This window comes from Protopterus annectens, chromosome 17.part0, assembly GCF_019279795.1.
Source record: "Protopterus annectens isolate FY-2018-M chromosome 17.part0, PAN1.0, whole genome shotgun sequence".
Classification (NCBI taxonomy): Eukaryota; Metazoa; Chordata; order Ceratodontiformes; family Protopteridae; genus Protopterus; species Protopterus annectens.
In genome coordinates this window covers 240,127,455-240,151,198 of record NC_056751.1, presented here as the reverse complement: position 1 = coordinate 240,151,198, position 23,744 = coordinate 240,127,455, and the positions used below count along the sequence as shown (strand labels likewise).

At 39.6% G+C, this 23,744-nt stretch overlaps 1 protein-coding gene across 1 annotated transcript in view; it reads left to right on the top strand.

Annotated features, from left to right (window-relative positions):
• The window catches only part of DMXL1 (Dmx like 1), a 2,737,735-nt gene that overhangs the window by 1,153,216 nt on the left and 1,560,775 nt on the right, over positions 1 to 23,744 (top strand). The window contains exon 23 of the mRNA XM_044059165.1: positions 12,474 to 12,639. Coding sequence (XP_043915100.1) covers positions 12,474 to 12,639 — 166 coding nt within the window. The remainder of the gene's footprint in view (positions 1 to 12,473; positions 12,640 to 23,744) is intronic.

Below are 23,744 nucleotides of genomic sequence, written 5' to 3'. Positions count from 1 at the left end.
TTTGTCTCTGCCTGAATGACATACTTCAAACACAGAAATCTGTAGTTTACCCTGTCAGATACTGCTGTCAGTCTTAGATGGGCAATTAGTCCTGCTGATGTCAGAAGCACAGCAGCTGCTGTAAAAAAGACAGAAAGCTGTAGAATTGTTTTCCACTGCCTTTATTGCCGAGAGGAGGAGAACTTAACACCCCCCTTTCATAGGAAAATACAGCTATTAGATTTGTGTGACATTTAGAGAAAAGTCAGAAAATATTTCTTGTAAAGTATCAACACATTTACCATTTTCACCCCCCCTCCCCCCGCCCCGCCACACATGGCAAAGCTGCCCAAATCAGGAATGCTCTGCAGAGAGAGACACCTATCAACTAGATGCACTGTTATGGTTTATAAGAAGATCTTTTATGCTTTTTTGTGACCTCCTTCTAGATCTGGTACACAGATCCATGGTAAGAGACTCCCACTGACTGAGTCATCCCTTGTAGTAGTAGATGCATAAGCATTTTCTAGTCCACTTTTAACTATGTATAGTGCAGGTGTCTGTTTCTGTGTGTGTGTGTGTGTGAGTGTGTGTATATGCATGCGCACGTGTATATATGAAGTACATGTTTGTAGCACACATTTTATATGTATGTACAGAAACATGCAAGTTTAATGGAGAATAGATGGTATGCCTGTGTGTACCTTGTCCTTTAAAAACCAAAATGGAAACTTTTTGTAATTGTATGTGTGTGCGCACACACACCTGTATAAAATGTATGTAGCATGTATAATATTAGACATGGGATGCAGTACACTGTGAATACATGTAAAGAAATGTGCAATGGATATTCTTGTAAGTGGACACATGCACTTGACATATGGATGTGCGTGTGTGTGTAAATGTATGTAATACACATGCACACAAATATATATATATATACACACTGACAAGGAATGTGCATTAGTGTATATATTATATCACTGTCATCATCCTCATCAACCTCCATTTTACTGCTTTCTACATGTCCCAAATCCTTTTTCACCAGATTACCTTTTGCTTTGTGAGTATGTGCATGAATCACTGTAATCTGTTCTCTTTTACTTTCTCTGCAATTGGAGTTATTTGGCCTTCTTATCTGATGTCCTTATTTCTTTGTTCCAAAGTGTATGTAGTACACCAAGCTCAGGTACTTCATCTCTATCACCTCTAGCTTCCTCTGGTGATGTGCCTTCTTTGCCCAGATATGTGTTCCATGTAGCAGTAATTGTCACAACACTGTTTTGTACACCTTACTTTTCAATTTCTTTGGCATTCTTCAGTCACACATTACTCCCGTTACTTGCAGCCCCTTTGATTCTAGTTTTGACCTCATTCAGACTTCCCTTCTCCTCAACCATCCTTGCAAGTTACCTGAAGATATTAAACTTGTTTTACTATTTTCCATTCCAACTAAATTTTCAGCTTCTTTGATTTCCTCCATTTGCTGCCATTGCAACTGCTGTCTGCACTCAGTTTCATCCCATGTGCTTTCCGTTGTGCACCCTGTTCCCCTGTCAGATGCTGAAGTTCTTGCTCATAGTCTGTAATGCCATATTGTCTGCATACATATACAGCAGCTTTGTTGATCTGTCCCTCTGATGGGTTTGCTAATGTAGTCCATCACAAGTCTGAAAAGCTGTGGGTCAGAAAACCCTGATACTTACTCACTTCCGACTCCCCACTAGGAACCCTTCTGTGAATCTAAATACCATTTAGTCTTGCCAGATCAGGTCTTTGTACACAGCCTGCACTAATTCTGTCAATGTTTGTTGGACTTCAAACCATTGCAGTACTGCCCAGATCATTCTTGGGATCTTGTCATATGCTTTCTCAGTCAAAGAATGCCCAGTTTACCAAGGGTAAAGTTTGGAATATGGACATGTTTTGGCTTTGTTTGGATGTCAAAAGTCTATATACTAATATTAAGCATGAAATAGGGATTTCGGCGTTGTTCCATTTTTGGGGGGACTCTCAAATGTCTCATTTTCTGATAGATTTAGTTATGTTCTGTTTAAAAAAAATATTTTTTTATGTTCAATAGAGACATTTTCCAGCAGTTACAGGGCACTACCATGGGGGTGGCTTTCACCCCCATGTATGCCAATTTAGTCATGGCTAAACTTGAAGATGACTTTATTAGACATGATTTTTTTCAGATCAAAAGTTATTTTATATTTATTGATGGTATTATTTTATGTCAAGATGCCAGACAGAGGCCCCTGGGTTTGTTAATGACCTACAATCTAATACTATGAGCTTAAGCTTTGATGGTATACAGCTTGGCCCACAAGTGAATTTTTTGGATATAAGTCTCCATAGGAAATTTGAACAAAGAAATGTATTTTTATATGGGAACAGTTGTCCCCCAAAACTTTTGGTTAAGGTACTGCCCTATAATGAATTCTTACAAATTCATAGGCTAAGTAGCCTTGATATGAGCTTTAACTTGGAGATAGCTGAAGCAGAAAAAATGTTTATTAAAAGAGGCTATGATGTCCCGCTGGTCAAAGAATTTAAACAAAAAATTATGGACATGAGGTATTCTGTTAACTCTCAGGGAGATTCTCATTATGTCCGTGGTAATGGAAAAATATAATGTTTGTACTGGTGGAAATAAATCCACCAATACAGCTGTGAACAATGGAGAGCAGAAGAAAGTTTTCTTAGTAACAATTTATAATGTTATAACTGAGGAAATAGTTAAAAAAGCGCATAGCTTGTGGCCTATGCTCCTAAGGGATAACATTTTGAACTCTATACTACCTGATTTTGAGTATTGCATATAAAAGACCTAGGAATGTGTCTGATATTCTGGTACATAACCAATTTTGTTTACCAGATGTTAGATGTTAATGTCAGTCAGAGCTTAAGCATAAATAAAGGCACTGTTCCATGTGATGGTTGTTCATCTGTCAATATGTAGTAAGCTCTTTTCCCTATATTAATGGCATCAGGTTTACAGCTAGGCACAAATACAGTTGTAACACAGAGGGGTTAGTGTATGTGCTGAGATGTGGATGTAAGAAGTTTTACATAGGGGAAACTTATAGGAGTTTTAGAGTCTGGTTTAAGGAACATATTAGGGACATAAAAAATGAGAGTCCCCTTGGGAGTCATTTTTTGATAGCACACAACTCTAACCCTTATTGGTTTTGTTTTGGAAAAATTGCAAGTTGGCATTGGTGAAGGTGTGTCTTTAAAAAACAAACTCTTAAAAAAAGAAACCCTGCTGATTTTTTAAGTATGGTACTGTGGAGCCTCAGGCACTCAACAAAGAATGTAATTGGAAGTATGTGATTTGAATTGTATGCTTAATTGATTAATTGTTTTGTGCAGTATGCTGTGTATAAGCAAACAGTATTTTGTAGTGTTTTTACTCTTGGAAGGCTGTGTAAGCCGAGGCGCTAAGTGTTTCATTAAATTCACTTATTTCTTGGACCGGTGGTCTTGGTGGTATTTTATTATTTTATTTCTTTGTTTTTGTTTTTTAAATTGTGTTTGCTAAATTTTCAGTTTCTTTGATTTTATCCATTTGCTGCCTTGCAACTGTTGTCTGCATTCAATTTCATCCCATGTGCTTTCAGTTGTGCACCCTGTTCCCCTATCAGTTGCTGAAGTTCTTGCTCAGTGTCTGTAATACCATATTGTCTGCATACAGCAGCTTTGTTGATCTGTCCCCTCTGATGGGTTTGCTTAATGTAGTCCATCACCAGTATGAAAAGCAGTGGGTCAGAAAACCCTGATACATACTCACTTCCAACTCCCACTAGGAACCCTTCTGTGAATCTTAATACCATTTAGTCTTGCCAGATCATGTCTTTGTACACAGCCTGCACTAATTCTGCCAATGTTTGTTGGACTTCAAGCCATTGCAGCAGTGCCCAAGTCATTCTTGGAATCTTGTCGTATGCTTTCTCAGTCAAAGAATGCCCAGTTGGACTTTTTTCTCAGCTCTACCTTCTTCTCAACTCTCATTGCAAACTTCTGGTCAGTTGTGCTTCATCCTGATCTGAATCTGAACTATTCATCTCCCGTCTTACTTTGTACTTCTCTCATATTTGTCAGTCACACGTTCCAGAACTTTTCATGCAGCCCAATAGGAATTTGACACATCTGTAATGCCCACAATTGTTACCGTCCTATTTGTTCTTGTACACTGACACCAGAATGCTTATTCTCCAGTGATCTGCAGTACAACTTTCCTCCTCTTTCATCATAGGCTGTGTCTGGAGCAGTGTAGCTAGGGTGGGGTTTTCTTCATCCAGAGGCTGCTTGGGAGTACTCCTTCCATCTGCTTTTGATGTCCTATGGGTTGGTGAGCAGGCTGTTGCTAGCATCTCTTATGAAGGGTGTCTAATGATTATCTTCAACTTTCTGTCTTTGCTTTGCAGCCTAAGAGTTTTTTGTTCCATCTGCTAAGTCACTTTCCATAAGCTGGTAGACTGCCTTTGATGCCTTGTTATTTGGTATTGCAGCTGTGCTCTTAGCCTATTAATCAACCTGTATTCCTTCTTAGCCTGGTCCATGTTTTTTATATCCCACTTTTTCCTGCACTCCTTTTGATGACTTCATGGGTTTCTACAATCTACAGCAAGCTTTCCTTTTGTACCTGGCTTGGCCGTATATCTGTTCATTAGTGCGCACAAATGCTGTTTTGAGACACTGTTGTTCTTCATCTCAGCTTATTTCCTCTTCTTCCTGAGGTGCTAGAACCCTAAGTATTTCCTTGAACTCTTGTGCTTTCTATCCAGTCTGCTGTCAGGTCTTCAACCTAGTCTCTGTGGTATTTTCCCTGTCAGCTGTGCAAGTGATAATGGCAGGATCACATGATACACTGAAATATTTGTTGACTTGTGCTATAATGTCTGATGCCCATTTTGAGTAGTCCAAATACGGCACAATGTAGGTCGCACCGTTTTTCATGGCATGGTCAACAGTGGGTTTCTGTACTGATGTATAATAGAGTTAATGGTATCTACAAACATTGGTGTGTACCAGAAATGGCAAGTTTTCATGTGCTAATCAGTACTGTGGTGTGTATGCATGCATGTATCTATGTGTGTATATATATATATATATATATATATATATATATATACACACACACACACACACACACACACACACACACACACACACACATATGCACATATTTTACAGCAAAGAAATTACTTCTAAGACTTAAACCGTGCAATAATGCCCCAGATAACCTGCCTCCTGAATTCCTCCAGAAAGTCGCAAATTCCATTGCCTACCCAGTCAGTTTCCTACTTAATAGGTCCATTCAAGAGTCTTAAGTCCCTACAATTTGGAAAAAAGCATACATCCTCCCACTGCACAAAGGCGGAAACAATAATGACTTTTCTAACTTTTGACCCATTGCCATTCTATCCCCTATCTCTAAGATACTCGAAGTGCATCCACAACCAACTCCTTAACTATCTACTTAACAATCTACTGTCAGCAACACAACATGGATTTAGACTTGGGCATAAAACCACCACAGCTTTAATATTCTTTTGTGACTCTGTCAATTGGGCTCATGATGCTGGGAAGCTAGTCTCTCCTCTATTTCTGGACCTTTTCCAAGCCTTTGATACTATCTCTCACCCTCTTCTTCTTGGAAAACTATCCGACTTAGGAATCTCTACCTCTACCTTTCAGTGGTTCTCTTAACTATCTCACAGACAGGTAACAAGCTACCAAATGGCACCATTCATTATTTCCTTTCCTCAGCACCGCTACTGCTGTCCCCCAAGGATCCATCTTAGGGCCTATACTCTTCAGCATCTTCATCAATGACTTCCACTCTTCTCTCACTGAAGGCACAGTCATCCAGTATGCAAATGATTCTGCTATCATCTGCACTGCCAACTCTCCACTCGAACTCCTTAAACTTACCCAATCTGCTCTCACCTCCACAGAAACATGGATGCCTAACAACTACCTTGCCCTAAATCCTCAAAAAACTAAGCTTATGCTATACACCTCTGAGAGGACCCTCACTATAAATATAAACAAAGACTCTTTCTCTATTCTCTCCCATGATAATATTTACCATTGAGGTCACACATACTAAACTTCTAGGTATCACCGTCGATGAACACTTTTGATAGACATGTCCTCAACATTAAAAAACCTCATCAGAAACTAGGAACGCTTTACTGTCACAAAACATTCCTCAACTACTCCTCAAAACCAGCCCTTGCCTCTTTCTTCCTGCTACCATCTCTTCTCTATGGTGCTGCTCTCTTTACACACATACAGGTTGGCCTTAAATCCAAACTAGACTAATGCTATAACAAAATTGCTGTTTGTCACTAATGGACAACACCTATCTCACCACGGTACCTCCCTTCAGCTACTGAACTGGTTAGAACTTCATCATCTTACCTACATTCAACTCACAACTGCCCAGCCCATAAACTAATATTCAATCCATCCAGCTGCCCTGCCCTCTCCTCTCTTTTTGCAGTCTATCACCCTACTAGACCTCTCCTCTGAAAAACAAACACTCTTGCTAGTACAAAAACCTAACCTCCCTGCTGGTGACTTGCTCCACTCCCTTTCCACTGCCAAACTCTGGAGCTCACTCCCATGCTCACTTAGATCCACTTCTAACACTTCTCTCTTCAAAACATCTTTGTGACAACATTTTTCTTCTCACTGACTATGCTAATGTGCTCGCTCCTCACTTCCTATAACCTGACTTTCTCTCTTTCTACTACTCCCACCTTTCCTACCTTCTCCCTACATTCCCTTCTATAAACCCGCATCTTTCATGGACAACCACCTATTTCTATACCTTTGCAAACTTATAAAGTTAGATGTTAGATATATGCACAGCCACTTTACCTTATTACTTGATTTATAAATTACATAATCGATTCAGACGCTGTGAAAACTTTGATTAAATTTTATCTATTATTCTTATGTTTCTTTATTCAAAGTATGGATGTATGTTTATTCAAATGTATGTATGTTATTTCATTGTGGAGTTTTCTCCCTGGGCCTCCACTGAAAATGGGTACTTTTGGCCCAATGGACCATCCCGGTAAACATATGCAAATAAATAATAAATATATATGCATGTATGTATACATATACACGTGTGTGTGTGTGTGTGTGTGTGTATGTATGTATGTATATATATATATATATATATATATATATATATATATATATATATATATATATATATATATATGTATGTATATGTGTGTGTGTGTATAGGATTACTATCAAAAACATGAAGTTACTAATTGCGAATGGTCATATTAGCAACGCATTTCATTGCCTCTTTAATAATAAGTAGGTAAGAAGATCGACAAATAAAACTGACAGTCTGTTTTCCACATCCATATCGACAGATGCCGTTTACAGACATGCTGCATATCTCTGCCTTCTTGACGATCTTAACTGCTGTTCACTTGACTGTCAGCATTATAACAGTCGCTCCTACCATGTTCGAACAGGAGACTAACGTCAAACTGACTTTGTCTTTTGATTGTAAACTGTGTGTGTGTGTGTATGTGTGTGTGTGTGTATATATATATATATATATATATATATATATTTATAAATATTATTTTAGATGCTTGTTGCACTGACAGTCATTAGGGTAGAAGAGATGACAGTTGTAAAGCAAGGTTTTCCATATTGATGTACTTGTCCCAGTTGTTTTAAGGTGGTGCCTTCTTTGAAGCATGCATGTAATTAATGTACCATTGATAGGTGAGCAGATTATGCCATTTCAGGAATGCATTGCAGTGACTATATCTTCAAGTTGGTTTAAGTTATTTAAAATGATAAACATGAAGGAATGTAGCAACTGATTGGTGGATTTATGGTAAAATTAGAATGTAAACCTGTATCCCCCCTCCACTACATGATCCGCTTTATCCATACTAAAATTTTACAGAGCACTGCGGCACTGATCCATATACCCAGCTAAGAAGCACAGGCATCACTGCACATCTCCCGTCTCCAACAACTGACTACCACAAATGGCTGGAGTAACTTTATTGCACAATATACCCATCTAAAAAACAAAAGATGGCTGCTGTTCAAGACTCCAAAGCAGATAGCAGTTTTCAAAGCTAGTCATGTACTGTTGGAAATAATGATGGTACGTGTTTATTCATGCCCCAATTCACTCTTGGTATTTGTGAAAATAGCTTTCTTAAAAATAATTCCAGCTCTTTTTAACAGTCTCCCATAAAGTATCAGTAATACAGATTACTGATTGAACAGATTGCTTCTGAGCTGTTTCTTGAAACTCAAAGAAAGCAAATGCAAGTGTAATAAATACATGGGCTAACACAATCATATACCAGTTAATGGATTCCACTATAATAGATGCTACATTAAAAATGTATAAATTTAGTAGGCTTTCATACTGTCTTATGACAACAAAAGTGATGCAAATACAATTCCCCCCCCCCTCTTTTCTGAAACCATAAAACACTTATTGACACCTGTATAGTTAGAGAATAGTAAAATCTTACAGTGCTGTGAGTTGTGTGAAATGCATCTGTACAATTCATTTATAATAATGTTAACATAGTTAAGCATTTTTAATGTACACACACTAGTAAATATTGTTTAATGTTTTACTTATTCACTGTCTCACCTTGGCTATGTGTTGTACCTGCAGTCTTTGTCAGAAGTTTGTCAGTTTTCTTTTTTTTTTTTTTTTATTGTATTGCTAAATGCATTTATTACCTGCTGTTATCCTTGCCATTGTAGCCTGGTTAACCAACTATAAATAAATACAAAATAGAAAAAAAGGTGAGTAAAAATAACAGAAATAATTTTTGAACTAGTAAAGTACTTTTTAATTGTTTCATTCATGAGAAAAAAACTTCCCACTGAAGGCATTCGGAAGTAGAGGACTACTTTGGAGTCCTTTCCAGTAGTTGCTGTCACCTGTGCATTTTACAGCAGGGTTTGTTTATTGTAGTGAGAATTTTCACACCTCAGGAAGAGTGTGTGGGGTAAGGTCTGACAATTCCTTTGGAACTGCAAAGGAATCCTTTTACAAAAGCCTGCTATTTACCTACTTTTGCTGGAAGTAGCTAACAGTTATTTATAGCATAGAACAAGCATTGATAGACACGTAAATGAGGCTCAATCCAGGAAACATAGAAGCAGCTCTGTTACAGAAGGTGTGTTAGATGACAGCACTTTGCACTCCTGTCATTCTATCTTAACGGCATGATAAAACAGCACCAGTCATACAAAGAGGATGTGAAATATATTCTGGTAAGAAGGAATCAAAGCAAGAAAACAAGATCACGTTACCAAGGCAGACCTAATTGGCTACCATTTTGTCGGACACTCATTAAAATTTTTAAAGAAACACTTGGAGTGATTTTGGGGGATTAAAATAGCTTGAAAAACAAAGATACAGTGAAAAAAAACACTTTTTTAAGTTATAAGGTGGAGTTTTCCTTTAATATTTAGAATCATTGGCAAAGAAACAAACTTCACTATGGTGGAGCAAAGGTGGCAGCTGCCCAGGGCATAGTTTGTTAGGTGGTATGATTGGCAGCTATGTTTTGTGTTTCTTTTTTAATTTCTGCTGCTCACATGTCCTTCATGGGACAGTAGAGAGAGATTGGGATCTGGCGCTTCTTAGAGAATGGAGGCGTACCAGGTCAGACAAGGGACATTTGCTTTTGCTCTCACATTAGGACATGAGACATAAGGCTTAGAGACCTGGTGCTCCTCCTTGCATTGAGTTATTTGTGTTGAGGGTAGCTAGATATGGAAGTGGCTTCGGGTACCAAATAAGCCAGCTATGGCTATGCAAAGAAAGTATGGGTTTCCCAAACTCAGGGATATAACTGGTACGTTATTCAAGAAAAATTCGCTTTATTTGCAGATGGTATTATAAAAGTACAGAGCTGATAAATCCAGAAAATTATGGATTGGTGTCGCAGAGCATTTTCAGATTTTTTTCAGGATGTAAAATAAACGAAGATAAAACAAACGCTATTGCAGTAGACTTTGTACTCATGCAAGAGATGGTTCAGCAGTAACCCATACTTATGGAGACATGAAATGAAGTATTTAGGTCTATGGATTTAAAAATATTCTGTTTTGGTGACTTAAGGATATATGGGAATAAACTTGGTAAAAGATAGTATAAAAATTAAGTGGAAGTTCTTGATTATGGATAGTATAATCCAAACCGTGAACATGTTTTTAATCCCCTTAATGCTGTATACAGGAGTTTATCTGGGAAAATAAGAAGGCAAACATTAAGTGGGTTAGGCAGATTCTTCCTATAGAACAAGTTGGTTTAGGGTTGCCTGATTTGAAGGTATATTTTAGAGCTACTCATTTAAGGCTCATAAGTTGTAAATCATTGTGGTAAAGGATGATAATGAAGTTGGGGGGCATAGATAGAAAGACTAGGATTTTAGATGCACGTCCTTAAGGAAAAAACAATCATGTTGAGTATTATAGTCTTAAAATAGCTGAATGGTTCTTTGAACCAAGCCAGTGCAGGAATGGCGAAAGGAGATGTAACCAGTATGCATGCCTGCAAGCAGGGATATAGAAAATAGGCAAGAGGGGCTGGAATTTACTGGAAGAAGTTAAGAGAAACCAAAGTATTTATGGGGAATAATTCTGGATAGAAACGTAAGAGCGGGATGGGAGTAGGTGTGGATGATGGGTAGAGGCTTCCTTTACCGTCAGGGATTAACAGGGTTTAAGCAAAGAGAAAGGGATAGGGAAATGCTTAAGTGAAGTTTTTAGATGTGTCTAGAAGAATTCGCTGTTACAAAAGAAATGAGTAGTAGGACATATAAAATATTGTGTAGGATCAATCAGAAGATGTGATTAAAGATTGTGAAAAGGAAATGGATAAAGAAACAATAGGAAGAGTTTGTATATGTATTTTTATACCCAAAGTAGACTTCAGTTTTTTTTTCTTATCTAAATAACAAATATGGGATGTGTGCTGGTGAACAGAGAGGCAATTGAGAACATATGATTGGGAATATAACATACAGGAGGCAGATTTTAAAAAAAATGTACAAAGTACTTTAACTAGGATGTTGGGATTATGATTGGAAGGGACATGAAGAGATTCCTGAAGATTAAGGGAGCAGCTGACTAAGGTAGAGAGCTCAATTCTTTTTGCATCTTGGGAAAACATGACTTGGCTAAGAAAGAGATATGGTCATTTTGGCAGGAGTTTGTGAAACTTAGAAGGGAAATACACAGATAATTTCTCTCCAGTGTATCTCTTTATGAAATAGGTAACACTAGGGTGCTTCTACATTAAGGGTTCAGCACAATATTGAACTGTTGGTCTTGTTATATGACCTTAAATTAGTCTGTATCTACCCTTTTAGAAATGTTCATTGTGTTGCACTGCAGTGTTGGCAAGTAGCAATTGGTATTATGTTCTCACCTTCCTGAACGTTGAATGGTATACATTAACACACAAGCTTCCATATCTCACAGTGACAAACATGGCATCTTGCTCACTGGCAACTTCAGGAATCTTTCACTCTTTTTGTAGTACACCTTGTTCCCAGTCTCATAATTTTCATCTCTAGGCTGTACTTGCTTATTCAAGGCTGTACAAATCCTGCTTGAGCATTCTGACTTAAGCTTAGCTGAAAATGTTAAGTTTTTACATTTGCTGTGCTTCTGCAGGCCTCATGTAGAGGTTCTCGTATTTTAATTTCATTACTAACAAGTTTTATTTTACTTTGCGTTTTCTATACATGCATGGTAGTACAGATGGCAAGCCATTTGGTAATCATATGTCTGGATTCAGGTGGCAAGGCAACATATAAAGATGTAATAATAAACATTGGGAAAACTATGCCTCTCAAATTCTTAGCATAAGAAATCTGGACAAAGCCTGACATCATGGGGGACAGAGGCCCAAAAACAGGGAGACATTTTAAATATTACTCTTACAAACTTAGACATTTGCTAGAATAGCAGGATTTGTTAGCATGCATTTTCTGAAGGGTACGAAGTCTGAAACTCAAATGTGTATCATTATTTAGTGACTTTGATCCTTAGACCATCCCATTGATTTGTCAAAAAAGCATAGTTTTTATGAGGCATGGACCAAAAATATGAGGCAATGGTCTGTACAGTTAAGAGTAATGGGAAAACCCAGGGATGTGGAGATTGTGTGGTAAACTGCGCAGAGCTTGTTTAAATTCTGTTTTTGAAATAATCCAGTGAATTGGCTTTATCATTTTTGGTGACTTTGATTCATGCAGTAGGGTAGATACTAGGGCTCCATTTGGCAGATGGTGGTTTACCAAATTTTCTTTCAGTGAGAGATGCAAGAGATGAAACCTAAAGGAAATAAAGTAAGATTTCTTTCTGCACACGAAGAGAAAAAATGTAAGTATATTTTATCAGCTGCTGCACAAGTACTATTGAGAAGTCATATCATGTTTTTATTACAGGTCTCAAGGAAGTGCAAAGATGACAGAGTTTTTTGGAAACAACTTTAATGAAGACAGGTGGCGAAAGGCAGCTTTAAAGAATGCATTTTCGTTGCTGGGAAAACAACGCTTTGAGCACTCAGCAGCATTCTTCCTTCTAGCAGGCTCATTGAAGGATGCTGTAGAGGTAAGAAAAATCCAGGATGTTCATTGTAACTGTGATGTATGTTGAAAAATATGAGCTTGCAAATATATATTTTTTGGGCCACTTCCCTTGTAGGTAGTCACTCCTTGCTGTCCCTGGAATTGTATAGACATATTTGTTCGCAAGAGCCATTTGGTCAGTCTCTGTCCTGGGGTGCGAGTTGAGTGCACCAGGAGTGGGAGCATCCCCTTTGTAGGTCCAGAGTGTCTTAAGAGTTATCGTGGTTTACTGCATTGTGTACGTATGCACCTGTGTTTTTATGAAATCAAATGGCCCTGCCCCCTGTGTAGACAGATGCTTCTCTATCAAGATATTTAATGTGGAGAAATGTGCATGTTGCTCTCCTCCTCTGCTCAAGATCCAATGTATGCCTGAGCTGTTAGAGAAGCTTGAGTCATCTGGGTTATGGTTAGATCTTTATCCCTCTGTGCCAGTAGATCTGACTTTAATTGTGTGAATAGTTATGTTTTTAGGTTATTTGAATAACAGAAGGTAAGAAGAGATTAAAGGTGAAAAGAACAAATAATATAGCGTGTCTCTGTCTTTCTTCCTTGTACTCCACCTTTCAGAAGAAAATACATTGACAAATGGAGTACCTTTAACTATTTTTTGCAGGGGAAGAACTTCCATCTCCATATGTGGGGGGACTGCATCACCAAATCCCTGCTAAATTAAATATACTAACTCTAAGACCATATAAAAAGTGAAAACTACCTTACCCCAGGGTTATATGATCTTTCAGCTGGCAGCTGTCGACTCAACGTCTCCTCCCTTCAGTGTCTGTTATTTGATCAGTGCTCCTTTGGCAGGCACCATGACACTGTCAGTTGTCTAACAATCCCTCAAAGCTGGGCAGATACGTCTCCTGTTGGAGAAATCATTCCACTGAAATTATTCTGAGGAAAGCTTGTGTTTTTCTGACTGAAATAGTGTTTTCCTAGGAAACTAATTGCTTTTAGGACTGTCATGCATTTTTAAGGAGAGTTTGTGTGTACATGCTTATGAGCACATTTTATATTTAAAAAAAAAATCTTTTTTTGACAGTTTATTTGGGGTAGAATAATGTGCTTGTGGTGGATTGTCATTGGTTTACTTCATTACCAGTTGTTTTATACCTTACCATTTGCAGACTTCTTCAGTCTCTTCTATCTGTTTTTGAAGTCTCATTCTCAACTTACCCAAGGAGCAACCACTGGTCTCATCAGTTTTACTTTTCCCATCTACTAGAAAAAGTTAAGGAGTCTGAGTGCCAGGCTGGCTCCCCTTTTGCGTTAGCCACTGGTGAGTGACTCTGCTGTGGCTGGTTATTGTTCCTCAGACCTCTCACCTTTCCCCGGATTCTCTTGGTGTTGTATCTGCAACCACTGTAGACTGGGTGATAATCACTTCAGGCAAGGGAGAAACACTCTTGTTAGTCTCAGTGGAAGGGGCAAGTGAAGGTTCCTTCATCAGCTGGGATTGGATACTTGAATCAGGGACAAGTCTGCTTACTAAGGAATTGGAGTGTCCCAGTGAAAAGCAAAGAATAGTAAGAAAAACATCCAGTGTCCTGCTTCCATGTCTGTGGACAGGAAATATTAGATTTTCTAAGGAGCTTGTTAGTGCTTTTTCCTTGCCTCTTCTTTTTAAGGCAAGAAAAATTAGTTCCCTCTTACTTTGACCTTGATTTTCATTCATATGAGCAGGCATTGCAGGGAGCTTGTTGTACCCCTAAAATTCAGTCTGATCTTTCTGTTGGAAGTATGATTTTAGATTATTATTTTTAAGATTTGACTTTTTTCAGAGACTTGCTCTTTGATAGTTTTTTCAGTGAGAACAGAATGAAATTCAAGTGGTAACAGACATGTATTATGATTTGTTAGGTGTTAAATGTGCTTGGTCATGGAGTAGTAGAACCAGTGCTCTCTATCAGATGGGCAAAGGCACTTTTGCTTAACACTTTTTCTGATATGGAGGACTTCCATGATTGTTGCACACTGAGTAAAAGTTTAATTTCTGCTTTCCCAGTGTGAAAATAGAAACTCATAATAGAGAGCCAGTGAATTTGTCTTTTTGGGTAAATTTCAGTAGCCAGCTAGGAATTGCACTGCCTGGATGTCAGCAAAAAAGAAATTCTAAAAAAAAAAAAAAATCACAAAAGGTGAGGAGAAAACACTGACTGGGGTTAATCCTGCAGATGTTAAAAAGCAGTTCAAACTCCAAATTTTGAGCATGGTAAGACTTCTGGGTATCCAGAGGAAAAAAAAAAGGCCAGTGTGCTCAGAGCTGATTAAAATAAAACACTGAGTATATCAACTTAAATAAAAGGCTTGAAGAAATGGAAAAAGCTTTAAACAGATAATCAGATGAGTTTTGTTTGAGGTCATTAAAATTGCAAAAATCAGAAATTAACATGAAAAAAGGCTGGCTGAGTTATGAGGCAGCTCAGTAAGAGATTCTTCAAACAAAATGGTAGAATTAGAGGACAGCACTTAAGGAAAACTTGAAATTTACTGCTGTACCAGAGAAACTGGAAGGAACAGGCTGTATTAGTTTTATGAAAGCACAGATAAAACAACTGGACTGGTATTTCACATCAGGAGTTCACTGCAAGCACATTGAGCGTATGCTCCAAACCTGGCCATGAGAAAGCAGCCCAGACATTTAATAGTAACAATGCAATCCTTCCAGCAGAAGGAGTTGATTCTGACAAAATTGTGACATAAGGACAAGGTACTAAAAGTGGGTGAGTGTGGAAAGTGATTACTCACTGTACACCAGGCATAAGAGGAATAAATTTATTCCAGCAATCAGGGAATGTCAAGAAACAGGGTGAGATTCAAGCTGCTGTATCCAGCTATTTTTACCCTGAGGTTCAAAATCGTTCTTTGATGCAGAACATGCTTAGGAGGAAGCTTGTCCAGCAAAAAATGAGTTATCAAAGAGAAGGGGTTTCTGCTGCTTAGTCTTCTGATGATAAAGCCTGTATAGAGTCTGTGCCAGTGGAACCTTTTACAATTTTCCAAAGGAAAATGCTTGAGTGACAAAAAAAAAAAGAGTTGACTAGAAGAACCAAGAGTATGTTGGAAGTGAACCAGCAGCTGGATTTGGGAGATGCAGATCAACAGGAAGAAAACCAGCAATGCAGAAATTGATGAATAAATGTGGTATTACAAAGCATTAATTAATTACATTGGCAGAACAAGAAAACCTGGAAATATTGGGCTTTTTTGACTTTGATAAACTTGTAGGGGACTCCATAGCATATTTATTTAATTTTATTTTATTTTACATTTGTTAGCCGGGGGTGTCTGAGCCAAAAAGGCCCTTTTTCAGCAGAGGCCGAGGAGAAAACCTCCACATAGAAAAATTACAGATACAGTTAGGTATTTATACATGACACAAATTACAATAGGCCTGTTTTTACAGTGGTATGCAGCACATCAGCAGTTACAGAGGAGAGAACAAACAAGAAAATATTAGTTTAAAAATAAAGGTAATAGATTTGTGGTGTACAGCTGAAATTTGGAACATGGGTAAAATACATATATAGTACACAGGTACAGTATATACATTGTAGGTTAGCTATTGTTTGTGAGTAAGAGTGAAAACTATTATCAAATACTCTAGGTTTAGTATGTGTACCTTATCTGCTTTCACTAGCCTGGGGAGCAATCATGGCACTGCCAACTTTGCTTGAGATGTTGCCTAATGATGTTTTTAAAGGAGGCTTTGGGCAATGTGTTTTGTATGCTAGTGGGGGGAGAGAGTTCCATTTTTTAGCCATTTAACTACTATATAGTGGGTCTCCAAAGCTATTGTAGCTGTTGATGACTTGTAGTAGTAGTTTGCTTCATGATCTAAGAGGCCTTTTGGCTGAGTGATGTACTTGGTTTTTGAGGGCAGGACACTTATTGGGGAGGTAACAGAATGACAGAGGCAGAGCTGATTGTAGGTTAGGAGGTTGGGCAGTTCAAGCCAGTGGAGCTGTCTCATAGCAGTACAGTGATGAGTTCTATATGAGCAATTTGCAGCAAAGCAGGCAATTCTGTTACAGCAGGCTTCCATTTTGCTTTGTTCAGTTTTGTTGAGATTAGTCAGAATGGGAGATGCATAGAGTAGGGTGGATAGAATTTGGGAGCGAGCAATGGCTGATCTTGTGTTGGTAAGAAATGGTTTGGTATGGTAGAGTGATCCCAGTTTGGCATGTACTTTTTTAATAGTTAAGTTGAGATGACTATCAAATTTTAGGTGGGAGTCTATGGTTATTCCCAATAGCTTAGCCTGTGCCACTGGAGCAATTGGAGTATTATTTATGGAGTAGATAGTGAATTGACTGCTATCAGTGTTTTTGTTAGAACTGGTTAATCATAAGCTGTGTTTTGTTTGGATTGAGGATAAGTTGGGCTTTGGTAAGGTAGTTTTCAACATCGGAGAATGCTAGTTGAGTTGTTTGCAGGAGGGCGGGAATGTTTTGTGTAGCACAGATTAAGGTAGTAGCATCTACATACTGAATAATAGATGCATGCTGTGTGGAGGTATGGAGGTCATTTGTGAAGATTGTGAATAGTACTGGTCCTAATATAGAACCCTGTGGGACTCCTATAGTTATGGATAGCTGAGGAGAGAGAGAATTTTCTCATTTCACAGCTTGGTACCTGTCAGTTAAGTAGCTTTGGAACCAGGTAAGAGTGGAATTTGATAGGTGATATTAGTTTAGTTTGTTTAGCAGGATTTGGTGCGAGACTGTGTCAAATACCTTGGACATATCCAGAAAAAGTGTTGACACCTGCAGGCCTTCGTTTTTGAGATGGTTTACTGTGTCTGTGAAGTAGAAGAGGGCTGTAAGGAGTATTATGGGCAGGTCTGAAGCTATGCTGAGTAGGTGACAGGATGTTGCTGTCTAGGAGATATTTTAGCACCTGTGTATGGATACTTTTTTCTAGGATTTTGGCCGGGGGGGGGGGGGGAGTAAAGCAATGGGTCTGTAGTGAATTTCAGTGGAGGTCCCACCTTTGTGTGGGTGTAACTTAGGATATTTTCCAGAGTTTGGGCACATAGTTTTCAACGACTGATCTGTTTATGAGAGTGGAGATTGAGATAGCAATAGCATCTGCTGTGAGTTTCAAGAAATAGCTGGGGAATAGGTCGGCTGCTGTTGATGAGGTTTTTAGTTTGGAGAGCATGCTTTTGATTGAAATGGTGGAAACTGTTTTGAGGGTAAAGCTTGTATTAGTGTTTTTGTTGGGGGGGATAGTGAGGTAGGAACTGTCCTGCGATACTAAGGATAGAATAGAGTTCACAAAGTGGGAGATGAATTGTGTTTCGATGGAACTTTAGTGTCAGGGGTGGTTGGTTTGGGGGTAGCCTATTGGTTGGATTTTAGTAGCTGGTTTAAATTTTTCCAAAATTTTTGTGGGTTGTGTTGGTATTTAGTTTGTAGTAGGATTTTTTTTGTCCAGCCTAATGCATTTTTTTGCATGGTTGCACAGTTCTTGGTACTTAGGCTTTGTGTTTCTTTGTTTTTTTGATAGTAAAGCCAGGCAGTGTCTCTGGACTTGAGGATTTGTTTATTTTTTTACTGAGCCAGGAGTTTGTAGAGGTTCTAACCTTGATTTTGCGCAATAGAGCGACAGTGTCTAGGTGTTGTAGAAAAGTTTTGTTGAAATATGCTACAGCCTGGTCAAGTGGGAGGGTTCTTAGGGGGATCCAGTCACAGTTGGAGTAAAGTATTGACCTCAGGAGAGAATTTTTTTTTGTTTCTAGTGGATTTATAGTTAGTGGTTTTGCATATGCTTGTTCTACTATGTATGAGCTATGTTATGTTGTGGTCACTTAAGGTGTCTGGGAGACTGCCTGTGTGGGGGTACAATATGGGGTTGTTAGGACCCAGTCAGGGATGGATTCCCTTTTAGATTTTTTTATCATATCTAGTTGGAATTTGGACTAGCTGCTGGTAGCCATGGAGATTTATTAGATTACTTTGTGGTTCTGATATACAGGTGAACCAATCTAGGTTGAAATCCCTTAGAATAAGGGTTTCTTGCGAGTATGTGGAAGAAAACCAGGATAAGAGGTCTTTAAGGCTAGCAGGTGTATTACCAGGTGGAATATAGATCACAATTGTGGTGATGACCTTTTTAGGGTGAAGTTGAAGTTGTGAGATAAGTATGTCCCAATTATTGGGGGAGGGTAGGAGTTTGGTAATTGACGTACAGTTAAGTTGGACTTACACAGTGAGGCAGTTCCACCCCCTTTATGAAGTGGTTTCTCTCTTCTAATGATATTGTAGCCGGTAGGGAGAAATGAGTTAACTATGTTTTTATTTAGCCAGGTTTCTGTTAAAGCAACTATATCTGGGGAGTAGTATGCTATTGTGTCCTGGAGTTCAGGTATTTTATTTTTGATACTTCTCATATTAATATTTAGCATTAAAAGATGGTTGGTTTTGCTGCTGCTGTTGATTTGCCCAGGGATGAAGATAGTGGGGTTGTTATGTTCTGACATTTGCGTTGGAGCAGATTGTGTTGGACAGGATGGATTTGGGCCTGGGTTGGGGTGGATATCCCCACTTATGGTGAGCCTTGTGTTAGTTTGGTGATGTGTGAGAATGTACTGTGTTTTTTTGGAGTAGGAATGAGAGCATATGTGTTTAGTTCTGAACTGATCTGTTATGTAGTTGAACAATTATGGACAGATACTATAACGTGCGGTGTCTGTATGTGAGTGTGCATAACATAGTGTTATGCTACTAAGTTTAGGGATATTGCTAGAGTGATAACTTGTGGAGTTATAAAGAATTATGAGAAGACAGACTAGACTTTAGTTGTATGATAGTCATGGTTATAAAGTTTAAGTTGGTTGTAGGTGGAGGTCTGGATAGGAATTATAGGGTTGCACTATATGTGGATGGGTAAGTAGTGTAGTGTGATGTAAGTAACGCCTAGTGAGAATGAGAGTGGTTGGGAGCATTTTGTGTTGGAGCAAGTTGGTGTGGTGTAATGTGATCTGACTTGAGATGTGATTTGTGGAGGTGATGTAAGGTTGTGCTGTGGGTGTGATTGTGATTACTATAAATGTAGAGGTAGTTGGGGCAGGAGGGAATTGGGGGTAAGGCAGGGGAGCGAACAGAGCCCGAGTGTTAGCATTAGCGAGGGCAACCGGAGTGGGGCAGAGCCCACCAAGACAAGAGTAATGAGCAGCAAAAAGTGTTACTTTACAAATTTAAACACTTTAAACAAATTCCTGAGGTCTAATGGCTTACCTGCAAGCAGAATTCAATTGCTGAAGAGCACTTGTGTCCTAGTGAGAGACTAGTAATTTAAAGATGGCTCCATGCTCAGCAGGATTCTAATAAAGACTTAGTATTGGGGAGGGGGATAGCACAAGGGGTGTAAACCAGGTGGAATACAAAGAAACCAGCAAAACCAGAGGGGCAATCAGTGGAAATCTATCAGTGAAGGCCTCAGAGTGGGTACTTATAATTCACGCTCTACCTGTAAAGTGAAGGAGAGAAGAGACAGCAAAGTTTATTAAGATTGGGAGTGTGTCTTCACATTGATTTGCTTATTAGTAGCCAGTTTGTGCACAGATTAGAGTAGGGAGCTATATTAGCAATGAAGGGGACTGTATAGAGATGCAAATAAACAGGTGGGTCTCAAGTGATACAAACTAAGGCAGAAAGCACTGAGAGGGCTGCTTGATGGTTAATTTAATCACAGAGATCTGAATTAAATGTATACTGTCTATTGGACAGTTAGGATTACTGCACTAGCTGGGGGGGGGGGGCACAAGGCTACAACAGTCAGTTTTATTAGCACACTGAAAAGTACTAAGAAATACTGCTAATATTGCAGCTTCACTCTCATAAAATACACAAGTAGAATGTCTGGGTGGGCTGACCCTGCTCTTGAGGCTCAAAATGTATTTTCTTGTTTAGTTTTACAGTACTGATTCCTTCTTATACTGGGATGTTAGCCACAAACTACAGAGTTGCTTGAGTGTGCTCTGAAGAGAGAAAAAAAGAGAGGATAAAGCTAGTAGAATGAGACAAAGATAGGTTAAAGGAAACAATGAGGAGATAAGAGGGTATAAAAGATAGAAGTCTGAGGATAGTGTGGATAAAGCAGGAGAAAAGATGCTACTGCTACAGTCTGTGAGTGCTTCAACAGTTACCACATCACAGTGTCATAACTTAGTTTGGAAACAGGTTAATAAATCATGCACAATACATTTATCAGCCAATTATCCTGTACATACAAGAAAAAGGAAAATGAACACTTAGCACAGCTGAATCAGTAACAGAGACAACTATAGTACTAAATCAGTAAATACTGATGATGTCCTTCAAGGATGCATCTGCAGTCATCACATATGGGTTGTCCTGCCTCAGGCAGCCCTTCGGTCGGCCGGATTCCTCAGTCTTTCTTGCCGCGTGGTGCCCGAAGCAGAAGCAGTTCGCAAGTGCCGGTCGGCCAGCTCCAGTAAAATCGCTATCCGAAGACTTCAAAAGCTAAGTACCCCATTGGGGACTCTTTCTTGCCTCAGCCGATGTCAGAAAAAGTTAATAATTGTTTAACTTGTGGGAAACAAATACCTCATAAGGATTTCCACTCTTACTGTCTCCCCTGCTTAGGCCCAGACCACGACGTCTCGGCCTGTTCAGCCTGCGCTTCCTTCAACCGACGCACTCTTAGACGTCGGTCGGAGTTCGCAGAAGAGTTTTTTGGGGATAGTTTTTCATACAAAATGTCATCTGAAACCCCGACATCTCATTTAATTAAGAAACTGAAAGACAAGGACCGACACACGCGGACCGTGGTTTCGGCTGAAACCGCGGCTAGGCCTACTGTGAGTGTCTCGGTCGAAACAGAGTCCTTTGAACTTCCGAACCCTGAATTAATACAACCGACAGCCTCGGTCCCGGAGGCCCCTACCAAGTCGGTTACAGAATTGCCTTCAGAAACTGGTGTATTGGAATCTTCCGACACCATTCCTGTAGACAAAGCTACACCAGCACGTGGTGCAGCCAGGCCTCCTGCATCCATGTCTATTAAGGCCTTCACCAGGGCTAAAGCTGCAAAGCACACTAAAGCCATGCCTCCCAGGGTTATTCCTCAGGGACCCTCTTCTAGTTCACATATTCTAACCTTAGCAGAGGATCTTATCTCTTTAATTAGGGGCTCTCAGCCCCATCCGGACAGGGGGCTCCCAACCTCCTCTAGACAAAAGGCCCAGGGTGGATCCCCCTGATCCCCTTTCCTCAGAGGAGGCCTCTGCTGGCTCGGATCACTCAGACTACCAGGAGGAGGCTTATTCGGCCTATGAGGATTCGGATGCAGAGGAATCGATTCCCTCAGCCTCCCCTCCTGAAAAGCTTTCCTTTGGGGAGACCCTTCACACTATGAGAGAGCATTTCAAATGGCAGGGCCAGGAATATTCTGACTCCAGGAAAAGACTAAGAACTTTTCTTCATTTACCTCAGCATAGACCTTTGGCTATTCCTCCTGTTTTAAATGTCATTGATGATGTGTATTCTGACTCTAGTATGACCCCTGACACTCTGCCTCCGGCCCCTGTTAAGCCCGATAGGTATTACAGGGTCCCGGACACACATAATTTTCTTTACAAAGCCCACTCTGCTGACCCTGAAACTATTTCACAGGGCCCTAAAGGGGTTGCAGCTGTTACTACTAAGAACCCACTCCCCTCTGCAAAGGAGTCCAGGGCATTAGAGAGATGGGGTAAAAAAGTGTATACTTCTGCCACTCTTGCTATGAGGGCATTAAATTGTCAATTTCATATTATACAGTACTCAAGAGTATTTGTTAGAAGAAATGCATAAGAAACTGTCTTCTACTGAACCCCTTGACCGTAAATCCCTTCAGGATCTGGTTCATAACTCCCAGCAGGTTAGCAACCATTTCTTACAGTGTGGCTATGATGCATTGGAAGCTTCATGTAGGTCAGCAATGACAGGTGTTGTCATACGTAGGCATGCTTGGCTGAAGGAACAATCTCTGCCAGACCATGTTAAAGCTAAGCTTTTGGATGCTCCACTGGAAAAGCAAAAGTTATTTGGTTCCACTGCTCAAGAAGTCCTAAAGAAATTTGAAGAAAAGGCAAAATCTGTACAAACAGTTAAGGATTTTCTTAAAGTCCAACCGCCTAGATTCAGCAGAAATTGGCCTTCCAAGAATTGGTCCTTTCCGGACACAGAAAGATTTCAAAGGAGCAGGAACAGGCGTGCCAGAGGTAGAGGGCAAGCTAGGGGCTCCTACAGAGGCCGTCAGTGGCAACCTCCAATCCAGACAGGCAGTTCAGGGCCTGCAACTGCTGCACAAGGACAATCTCAATGACTTTGCTTTGACCCCGCCAACCAGGGCTCAATTAGAAGCACCTTTGGGCGGAAAGCTTTCTTTATTCTCAAAAAATTGGCACAGCATTACAAGAGACAAATGGACACTCCAAATAATAGACAACGGATACAGGTTCCATTTCCGCACATTGCCAAAAAGAAAAGGCATGCCAGGTCTGCCACCAAATCAAAGGGCAGAGGCTTTGAAACAAATCTCAATCTTACTACAAATGAAAGCCATAGAAAAAATTCCTATTTCAGAACAAGGACAAGGATTTTACTGCAGGCTATTCCTTGTTCCAAGAAAAGAGCATCAACGGAGACCAATTCTCGACTTGTCCGCACTGAATACTTATCTCATTGTGCCAAAATTCAAAATGCTGACTCTACAGCAACTCCTTCCCATGCTGGGCAAGGGGTCTTGGTTGGTGACTGTAGACCTCAAGGAGGCATACCTGCATGTCCCTATCAGACAAAGTTGCAGAAGACACCTCAGATTTCTTGCAGGGTCAGAGCATTATCAATTCTCAGCTTTGCCCTTTGGCTTATCTACTGCGCCCAGAGTATTCACGAAATGCCTGGCATCAGTAATAGCACACTGCAGACTCCAAGGGATTCAAATTTACCCATATCTGGACGACTGCCTTATACAAGCGGACAACCAACAAACTTTGATAAAGGATTTAAATTATGCCATCAATCTTCTACAGGCCTTGGGATATACAGTCAACATGTACAAATCAAGACTTGT